The sequence below is a fragment of the Podarcis vaucheri genome (genome assembly GCF_965113315.1).
Source record: "Podarcis vaucheri genome assembly, chromosome: 5".
Taxonomy (NCBI): Eukaryota; Metazoa; Chordata; class Lepidosauria; order Squamata; family Lacertidae; genus Podarcis; species Podarcis vaucheri.
Genome location: NC_138763.1, coordinates 6,376,649 through 6,395,029, shown reverse-complemented (window position 1 = coordinate 6,395,029; position 18,381 = coordinate 6,376,649). Strand labels below are relative to the sequence as shown.

At 43.9% G+C, this 18,381-nt stretch overlaps 1 protein-coding gene across 1 annotated transcript; it reads right to left on the bottom strand.

Annotated features, from left to right (window-relative positions):
- Positions 1-362: 362 nt before the first annotated feature.
- LOC309533147 (cytochrome P450 2J2-like) lies at positions 363-18,084 on the bottom strand. Its single transcript, XM_082224327.1, has 9 exons — positions 17,740-18,084; positions 15,541-15,703; positions 14,433-14,582; positions 9,954-10,114; positions 8,310-8,486; positions 5,722-5,863; positions 3,025-3,212; positions 1,918-2,059; positions 363-692 (listed from the first exon to the last, which is right to left on the bottom strand). The coding sequence occupies exons 1-9, from the start codon at positions 17,968-17,970 to the stop codon at positions 496-498; spliced, it is 1,551 nt and encodes a 516-aa protein (XP_082080453.1). The 5' UTR covers positions 17,971-18,084; the 3' UTR covers positions 363-495.
- Positions 18,085-18,381: the final 297 nt, after the last annotated feature.

Below are 18,381 nucleotides of genomic sequence, written 5' to 3'. Positions count from 1 at the left end.
ACAGTGGTGCCTCGCAAGACGAAATTAATTCATTCTGTGAGTTTTTTCGTCTAGCGAATTTTTCGTCTTGCGAAGCACAGTGTCGGGAAAGTTTTGGAAAAGCTTCAAAAATCACCAAAGTCTTCAAAAACCTCAAAAAAGGCTACCACACCGTGTTCTATGAGTTGCTCCTCGAAGTCAAGTCGCAACTGTATTAACGGTGTTAAGAAAAAGGAAACAAACTTTCAAGACGTTTTCGTCTTGCAAAGCAAGCCCATAGGGAAATTCGTCTTGCGAAGCAGCTCAAAAAAATGCAAAACCCTTTCGTCTAGCGAGTTTTTGGTCTCGCGAGGCATTCGTCTTGCGGGGCACCACTGTATTTGCTAGGCTGGTGGTAATTCTTTTATCAACCAGTGGCATCAGAGATTGGAGAAGCTCAACTGAGCAAGCCAAGAAAGAATGTGAGGATGGCAGGAAATGATTAAAGGAAGAGATTGCAGTAGTTGATCAGCCCCCCTAATTGTTTATGTGGCTGCAGCGGGGAATAGCGCAGAGTTTGTAGGGGCGAGGACGGACCGTCAGCCCTATTATAGGATTCCTATGGACTCCTCTCACTCCTTTTGGCAGCTGGAACCTGAATGCTCTCAGCAGGCTTGTGAAAAAGATGAAGAGCTCAATCTTTGCCAGTTGCTCCCCTGGACACACCCGAGCACCTGCAGGAAAATAAAGAAAGAGGAAAGCAGGAACTGAATTATCTGCTATTCCACCTATACCCCAGAGTATTTACCCAGGGCACCAATTTGCTTTGACTCTGAGAAAAGAATCTGGGTGTCTGGGTCAAGGCCTCATTCAGTCTATGAAAGCATCCTGCAGCAACTCCTCTTTCTACGATTCCCGAGTCCCCCATGCCTCCCTTTCAACTTTGGGGTGTGGGGATGTCACTGAGAAAGTGGGCTTTATTCCAGGGGCTGCCAAGACCTGGCTCAGCCTGAGATCAGGACTGGTCACTTATTTTATTTCAGTAATGTGTTTATTTAAATCTCCCTTTTAAGTGCCTGAAGGAGTGTCTCCACCCCCATCGTTCTGCCCGGACGCTGAGGTCCAGCGCCGAGGGCCTTCTGGCGGTTCCCTCATTGCGAGAAGCAAAGCTACAGGGAACCAGGCAGAGGGCCTTCTCGGTAGTGGCGCCCGCCCTGTGGAACGCCCTCCCATCAGATGTCAAAACGATAAACAACTACCTGACATTCAGGAGACATCTTAAGGCAGCCCTGTTCAGGGAAGTTTTTAATGTATGATATTTTAGTGGGGGGTTTTTTGGTTTTTTTTTTTTTTTTTTCTATGGAAGCCGCCCAGAGTGGCTGGGGAGGCCCAGCCAGATGGGCGGGGTACAAATAATAAATTATTATTATTATTATTATTATTATTATTATTATTATTATTATGGGTTTGCGGGAGGCCAGATCTCCCCTAATTCCTGAGTCTAATAAAAGTTGCTTTAGTTGCTTCCTCAAACGAAATACCTCTAAGCGGCTTACAAAAGATAATCTAAGGTGTTCATTAAAAATACCAGTAAAAGCAAACACGGAAAACAAGGTTCATAATGAAGGCAATATAAAGAATCAAATCAGTAATTTAAAAAGAATTATACGTACCAAAATTACATGTTTAAACTGTATGCTAAAATCTCTATCATTAGCTAGTCGTGCTAATAGCAGTATTTAATAATTACCATTGTTTTTATGAATGATACTAGTTATTACTAATAATAATACCGTATTTTTCGCCCTATACTTCCACTAGATTCTGCTACATCTGCAGAAGTGGCATTTATGTTGAGTGGAAGATCACACAGAATGTGAAAATCATCTGGTAAGAAAACATCAAGAAAATGGAATAAAGTGTTGTCTGAATGCGACAGCTGGGGCTTCTTGCACATACCTGCACCAAATGGCAGAAATGCTTCTCTGTCCACAAACTGCCCGTCCTCGTCCAAAAAATGGTTTGGGTTGAATTTTTTAGGTGTTGCCCATTCCTCAGGATCAAGAAGAACAGAGCGGAGATCTGGAGCAATCACAGCCCCCTGCAGGGAAAGAAGACTTGTCTCAGGATGCATCTAAACAGAACATTGCACTTTTGCCCTTCAGTTCCCCCATTTTCCACCTGCATCGCTCAGTGAGGTCCAGCGCTGAGGGCCTTCTGGCAGTTCCCTCACTGCAAGAAGTGAGGTTACAGGGAACCAGGCAGAGGGCTTTCTCGGTGGTGACACCTGTCCTGTGGCACACCCTCCCACCAGATGTCAATCAAATAAACAACTATCTGACTTTTAGAAGACATCTGAAGGCAACCCTGTTTAGGGAAGTTTTTAATGTTAGATGTTTTATTCTGTTTTTAATCTGTTGGGAGCCACCCAGAGTGGCTGGGGAAACCCAGCCAGATGGGCGGGGTATAAACATTATTATTATTATTATTATTATTATTATTATTATTATTATATCCACTAATCTTTACATACAAGCTTCATTCTCCTGGAACTGAAGAATTGCATTTTCTTTCTTTAATAAATGATGAATTTTCAGATGAATTTAAAAGTCTTGAGTGCTGATGGAAGGATGCAAATTGTGAAGAAGCTCCACAGAAGCGATCCTGTGCGTTTCTGGGATACTCCCTCCAATGTGCCTGCGCAGATGCTATCTCCCCTGACATCTCATGCCTCTTCCTCCCTGGAAGAAGGAGCAACTCTGCTGCTGAGAGGCTAGGTGTGCAACTGCACCTCTCTTCACCAATCGCTCCTGCTGCGGATTACAACTCCCAACAGCCCCTGCCAACATAGATCAATGATGGGGGTCACGGATAATGTGAGTTGTGGTCCACATCTGGAGAACACAGCGCAAGATGTCCCTACATGAACTCCCCTCCTCTTTTTGGAAATGGAAGGAGCTATAGTTACTTTCTTCAGAATTTGCACTGCAAGGGAACCTGCCTCTCCTGTGATCTTGTGACCTTCCCCCTGAGCTATAGAAATGCAGCTGTTACAATCATCTATACCTTTGGAATGTGAAAACCGTGCAAGTTCACGTCCTTCACGGTTTGCCTTGGAACCCCAAATAATAAGATATATCTTGAACGCTGGATCTCGTGAATCACAGCATTGGTGTAGGGCAGCTTCTTCCGATCTTGATAGCGGATTGAGTGAGATGAACCGAAAACATCTTCCATCTCCTGGTAGACTTTCTCTGAGGAAAATGGTGGAGAATTAAGCTTTGTTTCGGATGAAACATCTCTTTTTTTTCTTTTTTTTTTTGGCATGTGGAAATTGTTTTGGGTTTTTTTAGTATATTTATTGAAAAATTTTTAGAATTACAAAAGAAAACAAAGCAGAAAAAGAAACAAAACCAAGAAAAAACAAACCACATCAAACAATACAAGTTCAAAAAACAAAAATACACTACAAACACTCAAAAACAAATCCATCATTCTCAAATCCTCAACTGTCATTACCTTCTTTCTTTGACCTCCTCCTCCTCCCTTTTTTTGTATCCTGGTTGTTAATTGTCGCAGCAAATCCTTTCCATATTTCATAATATTCTGTCATTACATTACCCTAATCTATTTTAATCTTATTTTACTATAAAAAACCTTAAAGCTTAAAACTTAAGTCTTATTTTTACCAACTTCTCATAACCATAATATTATTACATAATTCTTTAAACATTTTTGCTAAAGCCAAGTAATTTCGTTCCAACATTTTTCTAACATTCATCAATTTTATAAGACAATCCTAGTAATAAAAAGAAAATAAAAACAATCCAATCTTCATCCAACGTCCCTTCCTCCTGGTCCTGGGTTTTGTCAGTCCTTTTTATCCCATCAATCTAGCGCATTAACCTGGCAATCTTGTATCCGAGGCCCTTAAGTCTCTTCCATGTCCCTTCCGCGGCTCTTCTTCATATTTATAGCTGCATTTTCCTTTGTCTCCTGCTCCTTTCACTCGTGGGAACTCCAGCTTAACAATGTTTTTGACCCTTCTCGACAAATCAGCCCCTTTTCCATAGTCCACACTAAACTCCATATGGTATTTAAGAACATGCTTCAAAGTCCCTCCAAAATTAAGAGCACCCACAACCTCAAACATCTCACGGCCCATTGCCAGACTTGAAAAGTCCAAACATTCCTGCATAGGGGGGGTCTATGCAACCCCCCATTTCCAAACCAGACCAAACTTTATCTTTCCAAATCTGGCTTTTTCCAAGTTCATTTGTCAAATCCAAAAGCTCATGATCCTGCTGGGCCACAGCTCCCTCCATCTCAGATTCAGCAACATCCTCTTCCCTCATCTGTTCTGTCAGGGCATACTCCTGATTTAATTCCTGGGTGGGCTCCATATAATTTCCCACTGCCTGTTCAAAATTTCTGATCGCATCAGTCATCAAGTCCGTCGTCTCATGTAGCTGTTCCAGTAGGGCATTTGTTTTACAGAGAGCACACAACAGAGCTTCTGAATACAGTGTCCTGCAAGGTCAGAGTCTATTCCCATGACTGTAATCAGTAACAGCTGCAAGCTAGTTACAGTTTCACAGTCTCCCTCTAGGGGGAAAACTTCTATTTGTTCTTTCTTTTAAAGACAAGTCTGACAACAAAGTTTCCTTTTTCAGATATTTTGTCAATATTTGTTCCTTTAAAATGCGAAGGGGAACAATGGAATCACTATGTTTCTCTTCTTTTAGCTATCTGTCAAAGACATTTGTCTCTGGTCAATGAGCTTCAAAAAACGTCAATCCTGACACCCCGCTCCAGGATCAAGACGGTGGAAAGTTACTTTATTTTGCACTCACTTCTGCAGGTTTAAACAGTCCGAAAAAAAATCCCCCCTCTTCTCCTGCTTCTGAAGGGGGTTCAACAATTTTAAATGATGAAAGTTAACCTTTTACAAGCGATTTTCTGAGCTCTAGTTTGCCATGTCTATCTTTAATCTATCTACAAAGAAACGGAAGGCTGACTTCCTGTTTAGACCTTCCCGTTTCAGTGCCAAATTGAAGTAAACTTTTAAGCCAAATTTTCCTTTCTGCACGCAAGTCCTTATTTAAAGTCCAATTGTCCGAGATTTAAGTACTCACGGGTGATTATTTTAGAAGCCAAACTGTCCCAGGAAAAAGGCAGTGCTCTCCGGCAACAGCTGTGCGGCTTCACTCCACGGAAGAAGCAGTTAGTGGGTTCCTTTGCGGGTTGGGGGGGTGCTAAAGGTGCCCGCCGAGTCCCATGGTCACAGGCTTCATCTGCCTGTGATTTTTGAAAGGGTCCCCGCTTCACTGTAGCGGAAAAGACCCGTTTCGCGTGGAGCTAGTCCCTCCAGATCAGAGGTAGTCCGCCATTGCTGATGGCGCCACCCCGGAAGTCGAATGAAACATCTCAAGTGAAACAAGTTGCTCAATCATTAAGGGGTATTTGTTCCACAGGAAAGTATTCCACCTAGACCTGCTGGGGGGGGGCTGAATAATGATTTTCAGAGGGATAGCCTCTTGCAGCAAGATCTGCACAGCTCTTCCAGAGATCTGGAGCATGGTGCCGTCAGTATGCTGGTGACACACAGCTCTGTATCTCCATTCCATCTGAATCAAGAGAAGTTTTGAAGGTGTTTGCCTGGAAGTAGTGATGGGCTGGATGGGGGCCAACCTGAGAGGAATTCAAGTCTAAAATCAAGAGGTCAAAATGGCCTCCTGCTGCCATTGCACAGTTCCCTCTCACCTTGAATATCTGGATGTGTCGCCATGAGGAGCAGTGCCCATTGCAGAGAGGTAGCAGTTGTCTCTGTTCCAGCAATAAAGAGGTCAAAAATACACTGAGCCAGGTTGTCCTCATTGTAGGTAGAGTAGGGGTCATCCTTGTTCTGTTGTAAGCAATAGCGGAGGTTAGATTCAGTTCACAGTGACTCACAGGCCCCAGTCGGCTAAGCTAAGACCAGCGGATCTTACACCAGTATAAGCCCTGGAAAATGGGCATTCCATATAATATACAAGTATTAATAAAAATTGCAGGCAGTGAAGTGCCTCTTTAAATGAGGGGGTGCCTTTCCTGAGATTATGCCTGCTGTGACACAGATGTGCTAAATCAGAAAAGTATACTTTTTGCTTCAAAACTATTGTTTTTTGCATTTACAGTGGTGCCTCGCAAGAAGAAATTAATCCGTTCCGCGAGTCTCTTCATCTTGCGGTTTTTTCGTCTTGCGAAGCACGGCTATTAGCAGCTTAGCGGCTATTAGCGGCTTAGCGGCTATTAACGGCTTAGCGGCTTTAAGAAAAAGGAAACAAACTCGCAAGAACTCGCAAGATGTTTCGTCTTGCGAAGCAAGCCCATAGGGAAATTCGTCTTGCGGAACGACTCAAAAAATACAAAACCCTTTCGTCTAGCGAGTTTTTCGTCTTGCGAGGCATTCGTCTTGCGGGGCACCACTGTACGTACGTAAATTTTATTGATTAATCAACATAAGTGCATACAGTTAATCAACTAAGACTTACCTCCATCAGTTTCCAGATGACCTGCTCCTTGAGCATTCATCCTGATTTGTTTGTGAGGAGGTTAGATGCTGTTGCATCGAAGCAATTGTTACCCTGCACTTCCAAATGCAATTCCCTGTCACTTTCCGTATCTTAGGGGGGGAGTAGATCATTGTTCAAAACCTCCAACAATCCTCTATAGTCGTGCACCCTAAATTTGCTTGTTTGCGATTGAATCCCATCCAAAAAAAAATCAATGACAGTCTGGAAGGAAAACCCCATTCTTATTATGAGAATCTAGTCCAACCCCCTGCAATGTAGGAATCTCAACAAGATCATTCATGGCAGGTGGCCTTCCAGCCTCTGCACATAGGTAATCTATGGAACTCCCTCCCATGAGAGAGAGCAATTGCTACTAACCTAGATGGCTTTAAAAGAGCACTATGAACAGCTGCTAAGGGACACGGGTGGCACTGTGGGTTAAACCACAGAGCCTAGGACTTGCCAATCAGAAGGTCAGCGGTTCGAATCCCCGTGACGGGGTGAGCTCCTGTTGCTCGGTCCCTGCTTCTGCCAACCTAGCAGCTCGAAAGCACTCAAAGGGCAAGTAGATAAATAGGTACTGCTCCGGCGGGAAGGTAAACGGCGTTTCTGTGCGCTGCTCTGGTTTGCCAGAAGCAGCTTAGTCATGCTGGCCACATGACCCAGAAGCTGTACGCCGGCTCCCTTGGACAACAAAGCGAGATGAGCGCTGCAACTCCAGAGTCGGTCATGACTGGACCTAACAGTCAGGGGTCCCTTTACCTTTTTATGAATAGCTGCTAGCCAGGATGTCTATGCCGTGCCTCCATGGTCGGAGGCAGCAACGCATCTGAATCCTAATTGCTGGAAATCGCAGGAGGGGAGAGTTTCTCTTATGCTTGGATCCTGCTTGCTAGTTTCCCACAGGCATCCTGTTGGCCACTGTGAAAGCAGGATGTTGGACTAGAGAAGCCATTGGCCTGATCCAGCAGCTCTTATTATGCTCCTATACCAGGCTTCCTCAACCTCAGCCCTCCAGGTGTTTTTGGCCTACAACTCCCATGATCCCTAGCTAGCAGGAATTGTAGGTCAGGGATGATGATGATGATGATGATGATGATTGTTGTTATTAATACCTCGCCCTCCCCAGCCAGAGCCAGGCTCAGGGCGGATAACACCTGTAGAATTACAGTAAAATCATAATAGGGGGGGGGAAACAATTTAAAATACAGATTAAAATGCAATTTAAAATGCAGCCTCATTTTAAAAGGATCCCATAGATCAAAACCGTAAGGGGAGGGAAACATAAGGGTCAGACTGAGTCCAAACCAAAGGCCAGGCGGAACAGCTCTGTCTTGCAGGCCCTGCGGAAAGATGTCAAGTCCCACAGGGTCCTAGTCTCTTGTGACAGAGCGTTCCACCAAGTCAGGGCCAGTACTGAAAAGACCCTGGCCCTAGTTGAGACCAACCTAACCACCTTGCGACTTGGGACCTCCAAAATGTTCTCATTTATAATCAAGCCTGGAGTGACCATCGCATGGATCACTGTGGCCAGATCAGGACGAGAAAGGTAAGGTAAGGTAAGGATGATGGGAATTGTAGTCTCAAAACATCTGGAGGGTCGAGGTTGAGGAAGCCTGTCCTAGACTGTCAAGGATATGAAAAGATCTACTTTCCCCAATCATTTCACTGCACGGCGGCTGACTAATAAGGGCAGGGGGGATTCCCAGAATTCCCGCAGATGTTATTGTTCGATCGTAACAGAGAATGCAACGATTCCTTGAAGAAGAAGCATTCGCCCACAAAGCAGTTCCTTACCCTCTCCATCTGAGATAGATAGAAATCAATGAAGTCTATTGGTTCATGCACGGTCTGGTCTTCCTTGTGCTTTGCTATCTCGTCCTTCGCAAATGAAAAGACCATCTCCATGGAGGACAATGCAGTCTTGTGAGGCCCTGGGAGAAATTTCATGACAGACGGGAGAATTTCGTAGAGCTACAAGGAAAGAAAAGGCACATCCTATCAGCAACACAACCCACAAGTCAACTCCAACCTCATGCTTTGGCTTGTTCTTGAGGGCTAGAAATTTCACCCTGAGTGTCTGAAGGGTGAGATGGAGGAGAAATTCAGTATTGTTCACATTTATAAGTGAACTTTCTGGCCTGAACTTTCTGGAACAATACAGGAACAGAGCCACACTTTGAAATCTGCACTCCTCTGATCTTTATAGTGCAGCTCTCCAGGCAAGCAATGTGTAAAAAGGCATATGCTAGGGTAAAGGGCACATAAGAAGTGTATATATTAGTGAAAACAGTGTAAAATTTGCTTTGCAAAGATGTATTGGAGCATAAAGAAGAACCTGCTGTATCTGGGATTGTCCATATGGTACAGCATGACACGCTTAATCTCAGGGTCATGGGATTCAAGCCCCTCATTGGGCAAAAGATTCCTGCATTTCAGGGGGTTGGACTAGATGACCCCCCATGATCCCTTCCAGCTCTACAGTTCTATGATTCCATGATCAGGTTGCATCTAGTCCAGCATCCTGTTCTCACAGTGGCCAACTCATTTGAGCACAAGAGCTCCTGTGGTTTCTAGCAACTGGTCTTCAGAAGTATTTGATGCCTCTGACCATGTCTGTGTGGTGAGGCTTCCTTATCAATATGTGCCACTTCCTTCCAAAATGTCCCTTCGTGGAATCTATTTTATTACGGCATTTGCAAGACTGTACTGAACCTTTATTTGTTTCATTCTGACTGCAATAATGTGCTCCACACAGTTCTTGTCCTTTGCTCCCATTTTGTTTTTCTTGTTTGCAGGTTGCTGCTTTTGAAAACTCAATAAACATATATTTTTTAAAGAGAGAGAGAGAGAGTATACCATGGGTAGGCAAACTAAGGTCAGGGGGCCGGATCCAGCCCAATTGCCTTCTAAATCCGGCACACGGACGGTCCAGGAATCAGCGCGTTTTTACATGAGTAGAACGTGTGCTTTTATTTAAAATGCATCTCTGGGTTATTTGTGGGGCCTGCCTGGTGTTTTTACATGAGGAGAATGTGTCATTTTATTTAAAATGCATCTCTGGGTTATTTGTGGTTAATAGGAATTCATTCTTTTTCCCCAAAAAATATAGTCTGGCCTGCCACAAGGTCTGACGGACAGTGGACTGGCCCCCTGCTGAAAAAGTTTGCTGACCCCTGGTGTATACTGACATATCCCTTGCAGCAGGGGCAACCCATGTGGTGTTGCCCAGATGATTTAGACTACAGCTCCCATCATTCCTGATCATTAGCCATGCTGCCTGGGGCCGATGGGAGTGGTAGTCCACAGCATCTGGAGTTGACATCGCTGGCTATCCCAGTTTAAACTGATGTCTACTGTAGGCAACCACAGCTCACGGGCCTCCCATCTCATGCTCTCCTCCACCCGCCCACCACCAAGCCTAAGCTTCAACCTACTCACGCCATGAAAGAAGCTGGCTCCAAACTGTAAGCTAATCCGAATGGCTTCCATCAGCCTCAGGAATTCTTTATCTTCAGCAGAAAATCGGTATCCAAAGGACACGGCACATATCACGTTGCAGACTGAATTGATGATGTGTAAGGATGGGTCAAATGGCTGCCCTGCAGATGAAATCCTAATGAGATCCAATGCTCATATATACCCATATTTTTCACTCTATAACACACACCCGACCATAACACGCACGTAGTTTTTAGAGGAGGAAAATCCGTAGGCATGCCACCCGTAGGCATTCCTTCCATAGCACTCACAGACATTTCCCCTTACTTTCTAGGAGGAAAAAAGTGAGTGTTATGGTGCAAAAAATAATATATATATATATATATATATGCAGGTTTTGGTGTCTTCGGGTGTCTTCCCGTGTAAGAGTCGGGGTGTCTGTGCGACGTTTCGACGAGGTCTCACTCGTCATCTTCAGGCTGGTGCTTTCGGCTTCTTGTTACTGGAACTGTGCTCATTAACAAGAAGCCGAAAGCACCAGCCTGAAGATGACGAGTGAGACCTCGTCGAAACGTCGCACAGACACCCCGACTCTTACACGGGAAGACACCCGAAGACACCAAAACCTGCATTCCTGTACCCGTGAAAATCTACGAAAGCATATATATATACGAAACGTGTCTGTGCGACGTTTCGACGAGGTCTCACTCGTCATCTTCAGGCTGGTGCTTTCGGCTTCTTGTTACTGGAACAGAGCAGAATCTGGTGTTTGAGTTCCTATAAATACTGTTGAGGGGTGTGGTGTATAGCCTCCAATGTTCTGGGCAGAGAGGAAGTTCCTAGATTAGTGTGCCTTTTCTTCTTTTGTTCCTTAATTACTTGAGGGATATCTTGAGTGATTTCATGAGTGATATTCTGAATACCACTGGGTGGGTCATTAAGTGTAGATTAGTTGCTAAAGCTTTCGTGTCTTGACCTCTTGAGCTTGTGAAGAGTTTTTCTGAGAAGATGGCTGTGCTGCATTTAGTTGTGCTCTGGCTTGGCTTCGTGTATAGGGGCGAGCTGTGGTTTTGTGCCTTGTGCCAGCCAGATCTGTGTAGGGATTGCAGGGGGGTGCAGCATCCGGAGGTGCCACTATAGTTTGGATACTGGATGGAGTCTGTAATATGTCTGTGGAGAGGGTCTGGGTTTGGGTCTGGTGTGGTTGATTGGTGACGGCGTTCTTTGTGCCTCTGGTTCTGGTGTCGGTTTTTGTGGGGAGGGCTAATTTCCAGATGTCTGGCAGGCGGGACGTGTCGTCACGCTTGTTCATGTTGTGAGGGTGTTTCTCTATCTCGATGGCTTCCATGATTATTCTCTTGTGGTGATGTTCCATGTTAAAGAGCAATTTGGAATCTGCAAAATTAATTTCGTGTCCTGTTTCATTCATGTGTTGGAAAAGAGAGGAAGTTTTTTCTTCTTTTTTGACGGCATTCTTGTGTTCTGCGATACGTGCATTTATTCGTCTGTTTGTTTGTCCAATGTACGTGGCTGGGCAGACTTTGCAGGGTATTTCAACCAAAAAATAGCCAATATCCTCAGAAACCCAAAAGACAAAATCCAGCTGGAAAACCAAGGGGTCTATGAAATACCCTGCAAAGTCTGCCCAGCCACGTACATTGGACAAACAAACAGACGAATAAATGCACGTATCGCAGAACACAAGAATGCCGTCAAAAAAGAAGAAAAAACTTCCTCTCTTTTCCAACACATGAATGAAACAGGACACGAAATTAATTTTGCAGATTCCAAATTGCTCTTTAACATGGAACATCACCACAAGAGAATAATCATGGAAGCCATCGAGATAGAGAAACACCCTCACAACATGAACAAGCGTGACGACACGTCCCGCCTGCCAGACATCTGGAAATTAGCCCTCCCCACAAAAACCGACACCAGAACCAGAGGCACAAAGAACGCCGTCACCAATCAACCACACCAGACCCAAACCCAGACCCTCTCCACAGACATATTACAGACTCCATCCAGTATCCAAACTATAGTGGCACCTCCGGATGCTGCACCCCCCTGCAATCCCTACACAGATCTGGCTGGCACAAGGCACAAAACCACAGCTCGCCCCTATACACGAAGCCAAGCCAGAGCACAACTAAATGCAGCACAGCCATCTTCTCAGAAAAACTCTTCACAAGCTCAAGAGGTCAAGACACGAAAGCTTTAGCAACTAATCTACACTTAATGACCCACCCAGTGGTATTCAGAATATCACTCATGAAATCACTCAAGATATCCCTCAAGTAATTAAGGAACAAAAGAAGAAAAGGCACACTAATCTAGGAACTTCCTCTCTGCCCAGAACGTTGGAGGCTATACACCACACCCCTCAACAGTATTTATAGGAACTCAAACACCAGATTCTGCTCTGTTCCAGTAACAAGAAGCCGAAAGCACCAGCCTGAAGATGACGAGTGAGACCTCGTCGAAACGTCGCACAGACACCCCGACTCTTACACGGGAAGACACCCGAAGACACCAAAACCTGCATATATATATATATATATATATATATATATATATATATATATATACACACACACACACACACACACACACACACACATATCTACATATACACACATACATACACACATACACAAACACACTTATTATTCTTTTGCTATGCAAAAGGAGAAATTGTGATTGGTTAATCGGTCTTTCTTGCTCCTTATCTCCATTGTTATTCCAATATATGTTCTTGTTTGTTTGTTTGTTTGTTTGTTTGTTTGTTTGTTTCCAAATTGGAATCAATTAGGCATCCATTTTACAGAAGAATGGGACAGAAGAATGAGGAGATAACTGGGCTTAGTGAGCTGGTAGGGTCTGTGGCACAGAGAAGTCCAGAATCAGAGGCAGAAGCTGAAGCAGGAGAGTGGGAAGAAAGAGGCCAAGAGACAGAGATGAGTCAGGCTGGTGAAGAGTCACTGGTGTCTGCCCCTTCCCCCTGCTCTCCCAGAACCAGAAGAGGCATGAAAAGGGCAGAGGAGAGATTGGCTGCATGTAGGCATAGTCTCCGATTGCTTGGGGGAAAACCCTGGAGAGGAGGGGACTTAGGCAGCAGTGGGAACGCAGGAACCTTCAGTCTCAGGAACTGCTCCATGCAGACAAGATCTGCCGGGGATGGGTGGCTGTGCTCATTAAACCTGACACTCCGTCAAGTCCATGCAGATCATGTTTTTGCTAATAAAGAGCTAACTCCAAATTGCACTGTGTGATTTACTGCCAGCTCACTCCACACACACACACACTCCACTGCATTTCTTGCTTTCTCAACAATTTGCTCTTCAGGATCAGGGAACTCTCCTTAATGGTGAGTGATGGAGCACGGCCAGGTTGCAGCAGCAGGGAAAATCTGCAGAATCTGGGGATGAGAGCACCAAACTCAAGTACAAGCGCCTTTCTGCTCATACAAGTCACTCCTGGATCCAGCCGAAAGTTCATTGTATGCATCACTCTAATTAGTTGCTGTCAACTGCAAATTATTGCCAGAGCCTGACAATATATTGTATAGTGACCCAAGCCCAACCCTGTTCATTAATTTCAACTTCCTTTCATTATAAACTAAATTAACACTCAATTAAACATTCTGAATTTACTGTGCTAATTGCAGCCTTCCCTGGCCATTGTCATTATAAACCATTAAGAAAGTTCCTTAGTTTAAAAAAGAGTTTAACACACTTTGCCTACTTAATAAAATCAGAGTGAGACAATTGCACAATTCACAGACAATGTAATGGTCTCAAACAACAGCAAGTCCTGTCACCTCGGCAATCCATCATTTTCCATCAATTATTATTTTTTTTTTTTTACACCAGCAGGATGCAAACTAGGCACTGACTCTTTGCACTGCGGCTGCTAAATATTTGTATTCCCAAGCAATCCCTACCCAGTTTACAGGATGCCAGTGGACTCTTCTCTCTCAGCTTCCAAAACTGAACCACTCTTCTGCTAAATAAAAAAATTCCTTCCAGTAGCACCTTAAAGACCAACTAAGTTAGTTCTTGGTATGAGCTTTCGTGTGCATGCACACTTCTTCAGATACACTGAAACAGAAGTTGCCAGATCCTTCTATATAGTGAGAAGGTGGGGAGGGGTATTACTCAGAAGGGTGGTGGGAATGGGAGATTGGCAGATAGCTGAGATGAGCCTGTTGACGACTCTTAACGACTGTAATAGGTCTTACAGGAAAAGGCAAGGGGTGAGAGGGTGAGAAATGGCTTAGTCATGTATAATGGGATAAGAATCTTTGTTCAAACCAGGTCTCTCCATGGTTTTAAGTTTGATAATGAGTTGCAATTGAGCAGCTTCTCTTTCTCTTCTGCTGTGAATCCCAGGAAGTTGCCCCAACCCGCAGATTGTCTCAGGCAGAGGTGGATAACAAACCAGCCTGAGTTAGCCTCATTTTCTTCTATCACATACCCTTTGCACGTGCAAAGATCTCCACAAGCTCAATGGCCTCCTCTTCTATTTGGTGCTCCATGCCTTTCTTCCCCAGCCCCAGCTTCCGCATAGTAACCACGCTGAACCGTCTCTGCTGCTTCCAGGTGTGACCATTTGAAAGTACAATACCTAAAACCATCACAGACCAGTGAGAAATTATTGCTTACAAAATTCATATAAAAGCTATTACATCAGCAGCCTAGAAAACACCAGTGCAGTCCATGCCTAGGCATTAAAGAACCTAAGAACAGGAAGACTGGTGCAGAATCAATTTTTTCGTTGTGGAGTGTTATATCTCTGATGTGGGACACCAGTGAATGTTTCAGAAAATGCATATGAGAAACAAGACCTTCATCATTGCTCCCTCTATTACCAAACTCAAGCACTGAGTGCCAACAGGACTGGAGCCAAAATGAGGCCAACAGCAGGGAGGTATCAGCATGCCCAGTGGGGTCCTAAGGTTTGCAGAATACCTGGGGCCATCAAGATTCAGAGAAAATTAGTGCATGTGAAAACTACTGTTAAAATAATTCTTTACATTAGTTTTACAGGTTACAATGCTAGTACTTCTAGCTTCTTTTTTACACTGCAGTACCAGTTCCATTATGGAACTGCGGCTCTTTAATCAATATGTACAGACTGGGAGTGAGTCACTGCCCCAAAACTTTGCAGGTACAAACAACACTGAAAGAAGAGCTTCTTTGTGGCCACTCCAAAAGCATCAAGAGCGCAAACCATCATTGAATGCACAAAGAAAGGATGTTTAGAGGGGCCCAAGCTGCTCCCTTTCCCATCAGTGCATGTCCTGTTACTTCCTGCTGAAATCCTGTAACTTTCCATTCCGCAAATGTTCCGGGCGGAGGGTTGTCCAGCTTTGATTGGATAAAGCAGCAACACTGGGAAAGCAGAACAACTAATAAAGTGGTGTGGATTGTCCAGTATAAATCCACCACTACTCTTGCATCAATGACATGTTGCAGAAGAAGATGCCCATGGGGAAAAGGTACATCCCATATGGAAGGGTCCTTTGTTTCCTTCATTGGATAAAAGACTAAGAGAAAACCTCCTACTCAAACCAACAACTTACCCCTATTTTTTGCTGCACTTTTAAGGAAAGGAGTTTCTGGGCGGTCAGCAAAATCATCCGAATGGTTGATTAGGCTTTCCTTGACTGCTTTGTAGCCGGACAGTATGACTGCAGGTATAGGCCCAATCCATACCGTGCAAATGTTCCCATATTGCTTTGCCAACTGCCATTCAGATAAAAAAAGAGAAGAGAAGAGATTAGTTATATTCAGGATATTTTGGAAGTGTCAAGTACTGGCTCGTAGGGGCATTTTGATTTGAATCATCGCTCAGGAAACATTGGAGCTGGATGTTACTGGGAATGGACAGAACATGATCTACTATGCCGGCTGCAGGTTGTGTTTCTTTTGAATCTTTTGTGGTTTCAGTTTTGCAGTGCAAGCCGTCTGGGCTGGGCAAGTGTCACTCGCAATTCAGGGCTCTAGCCAGTCAGCCAGGACCACTATCAGGGTGCTTCATAACTTTCCACCTCCTAACTGGTTTCCACCTCCTCCCACCAGCAGGCTGTGACCCAAAAAAACTTCTCAGCCCTCAATGTGACATTTTGGGGTGTGTCCTCCACACAGCCTAATGCATTTTCTAAAGGGTTTTTTGGGCACTTCTGCAAACCCAAGGATTTCCTTGAGCCTGCAGAACCACTGTCCGGTTCATGGGTGGTGCCATTTCTGGATATATAAGAAGCCATACTTGGGGGGGGGGTGCTACAGTGTTAGCTGAAGCTTTTGAAGAAATAATAATAATAATAATAATAATAATAATAATAATAATAATAGCTTCCAACCAAATATTAAAAACAATACAGCATCAGACATTAAAAACTTCCCTAAAAAGGGCCACCTTCAGTTGTCTTCTGAAAAGTAAAATAGTTGTTTATTGCCTTGACATCTGCTGGGAGTGCGTTCCACAGGGTGGGTGCCACTACCGAGAAGGCCCTCTGCCTGGTTCCCTGTAACCTCATTTCTCACAGAGAGGGAACCGCCAGAAGGCCCTCGGCACTGGACTTCAGTGTCCAGGCTGGATGATGGGGGTGGAGACGCTCCTTCAGGGATACAGGGCTGTTTAGGGCTTTAAAGGTCAGCACCAACACTTTGAAATGTGCTTGGAAACGGACTGGGAGCCAATGAAGATCTTTCAGGACCGGTGTTATATGGTGTCGGCGGCCACTGCCAGTCACCAGTCTAGCTGCAGTCTCACGTAAAGCACATTGTGGCTGTCACTCCTTGAGGACAGAACACTATAGATCTCTGCCTTGAGACAGTAGCTTTCTAAGAAGGTGACATATCAAATTAAGATGATAAAAGGTATTTCTGCAGTTAGCACATGGCCTTAAATAACTTTTTTCTACCTGCTCAGACAGGCTTCCCTTCAACCACAAGAATCTCACCTACTCCCAAAGAGTCAGGTCTCTCTCTCAAAGGCAAAAGGTTGGTGATCTGCTATTTGTTCCACTGAGGTCTCTTTATTTGTTTCCACATCCATCGATGGGTAGAATATCACAAACTTTTATATGAGATAATGAATATGGCCATTCACCCAGTTATTTCACATTAATTTTTATAAAAAAAGAAAGATAATTTTCGTTGGCAATGTGACCAAGCAGAAGAGAATTCTTGACTAATTGGCTGGAATTACTGGAAAAACCCTGAAAAACTAATTGGATTGAGATCTGCGTAACTAAATTTCTGATAGGATACACACTAACCTTTAATATGATCAGTAGTTTTGTTGGAGAGAATACCAAAAATATATTGTTTCAAGGATTTCTTCTGCACATAAATTCTTAAAAGGCCCATAGATCAAGCATTCCCAGATATGTTCCATGGCCACCAAGAGTCCACAAGCTGCATTAATATGCTCCACAGCATGTCTGTGGATTTGAATATTCATTTTGATTTCTTATTGTATTTGTATTCCTTCTTTTATTTCTTACACTGTGCATTTTATTACATTACATTTTTAACCTTATGGAATTACATTAAAATTCAATATGTAAGAAATAAAAGAAGCAACAATAAGAAAAACAATTTAAACAATGCAGCACATTGCAATTGCCACAGCAGGCAGAAAAATCTGCCAAGACGCTCAAGCCCTAGATTTCACAGGTGAATCACTATCCACAGTTCTCAAATAAAGTAAATAATTTGCAATGCCTTTTCGCTCTTCCTCTTTTTCAGCTGAAGAAGTATTTTGAAAGAAGTACCTTCATGAAAGTATCCAGGGAGAGCATGACCCCAAACCGCCACATGCCTCCGATGATGGGAAGTCGAAGGGGTCCAGGAGGGTAGCGCTTGCGGGACCAGGGCAGTTTCATCAAGCGCAGAATCTTACGTGGAACCAGAGTAATCAGAGATTCCGATGCTCGCCCCATGGTCCGGTCTTCCTTTATTCCAGGCAGAGCCGGGTGAGAGGAATCCCCTTTTTCTGAGAGCATTTTGCGTTCATCAGAGACATCGCCACCTCTCTCATTTTCCCGGCTAGCACCTATTTATGTACTCCACTTTTGAAAGACAAAGTGGACTCATCTGACTCTCTAACTAACTAGCATTTATTATAATTATCTATTTATAGCACACCCTCATGACTGTAACTGTTATCAAGATGGCTAATTGTTTTATCCCCATTATATTATAGTCTGGGTTTCCATTGCAGTGAATCAAATGTTTCTGTCCTGTGACAGCCTTTGGGTCTTGGTTTTGTTTTCTAGTGATTCTTGCTAGCCTCCTTTCCTCTACTGTTCTGTTACGGATTCTGTTACAGCAATAGTTATTTTTATAGTATTTGTTCATTTTATACGAATTTTGTTTTCGCACCTCTTCTTGTAAACAGAAAACTGGGATATCAG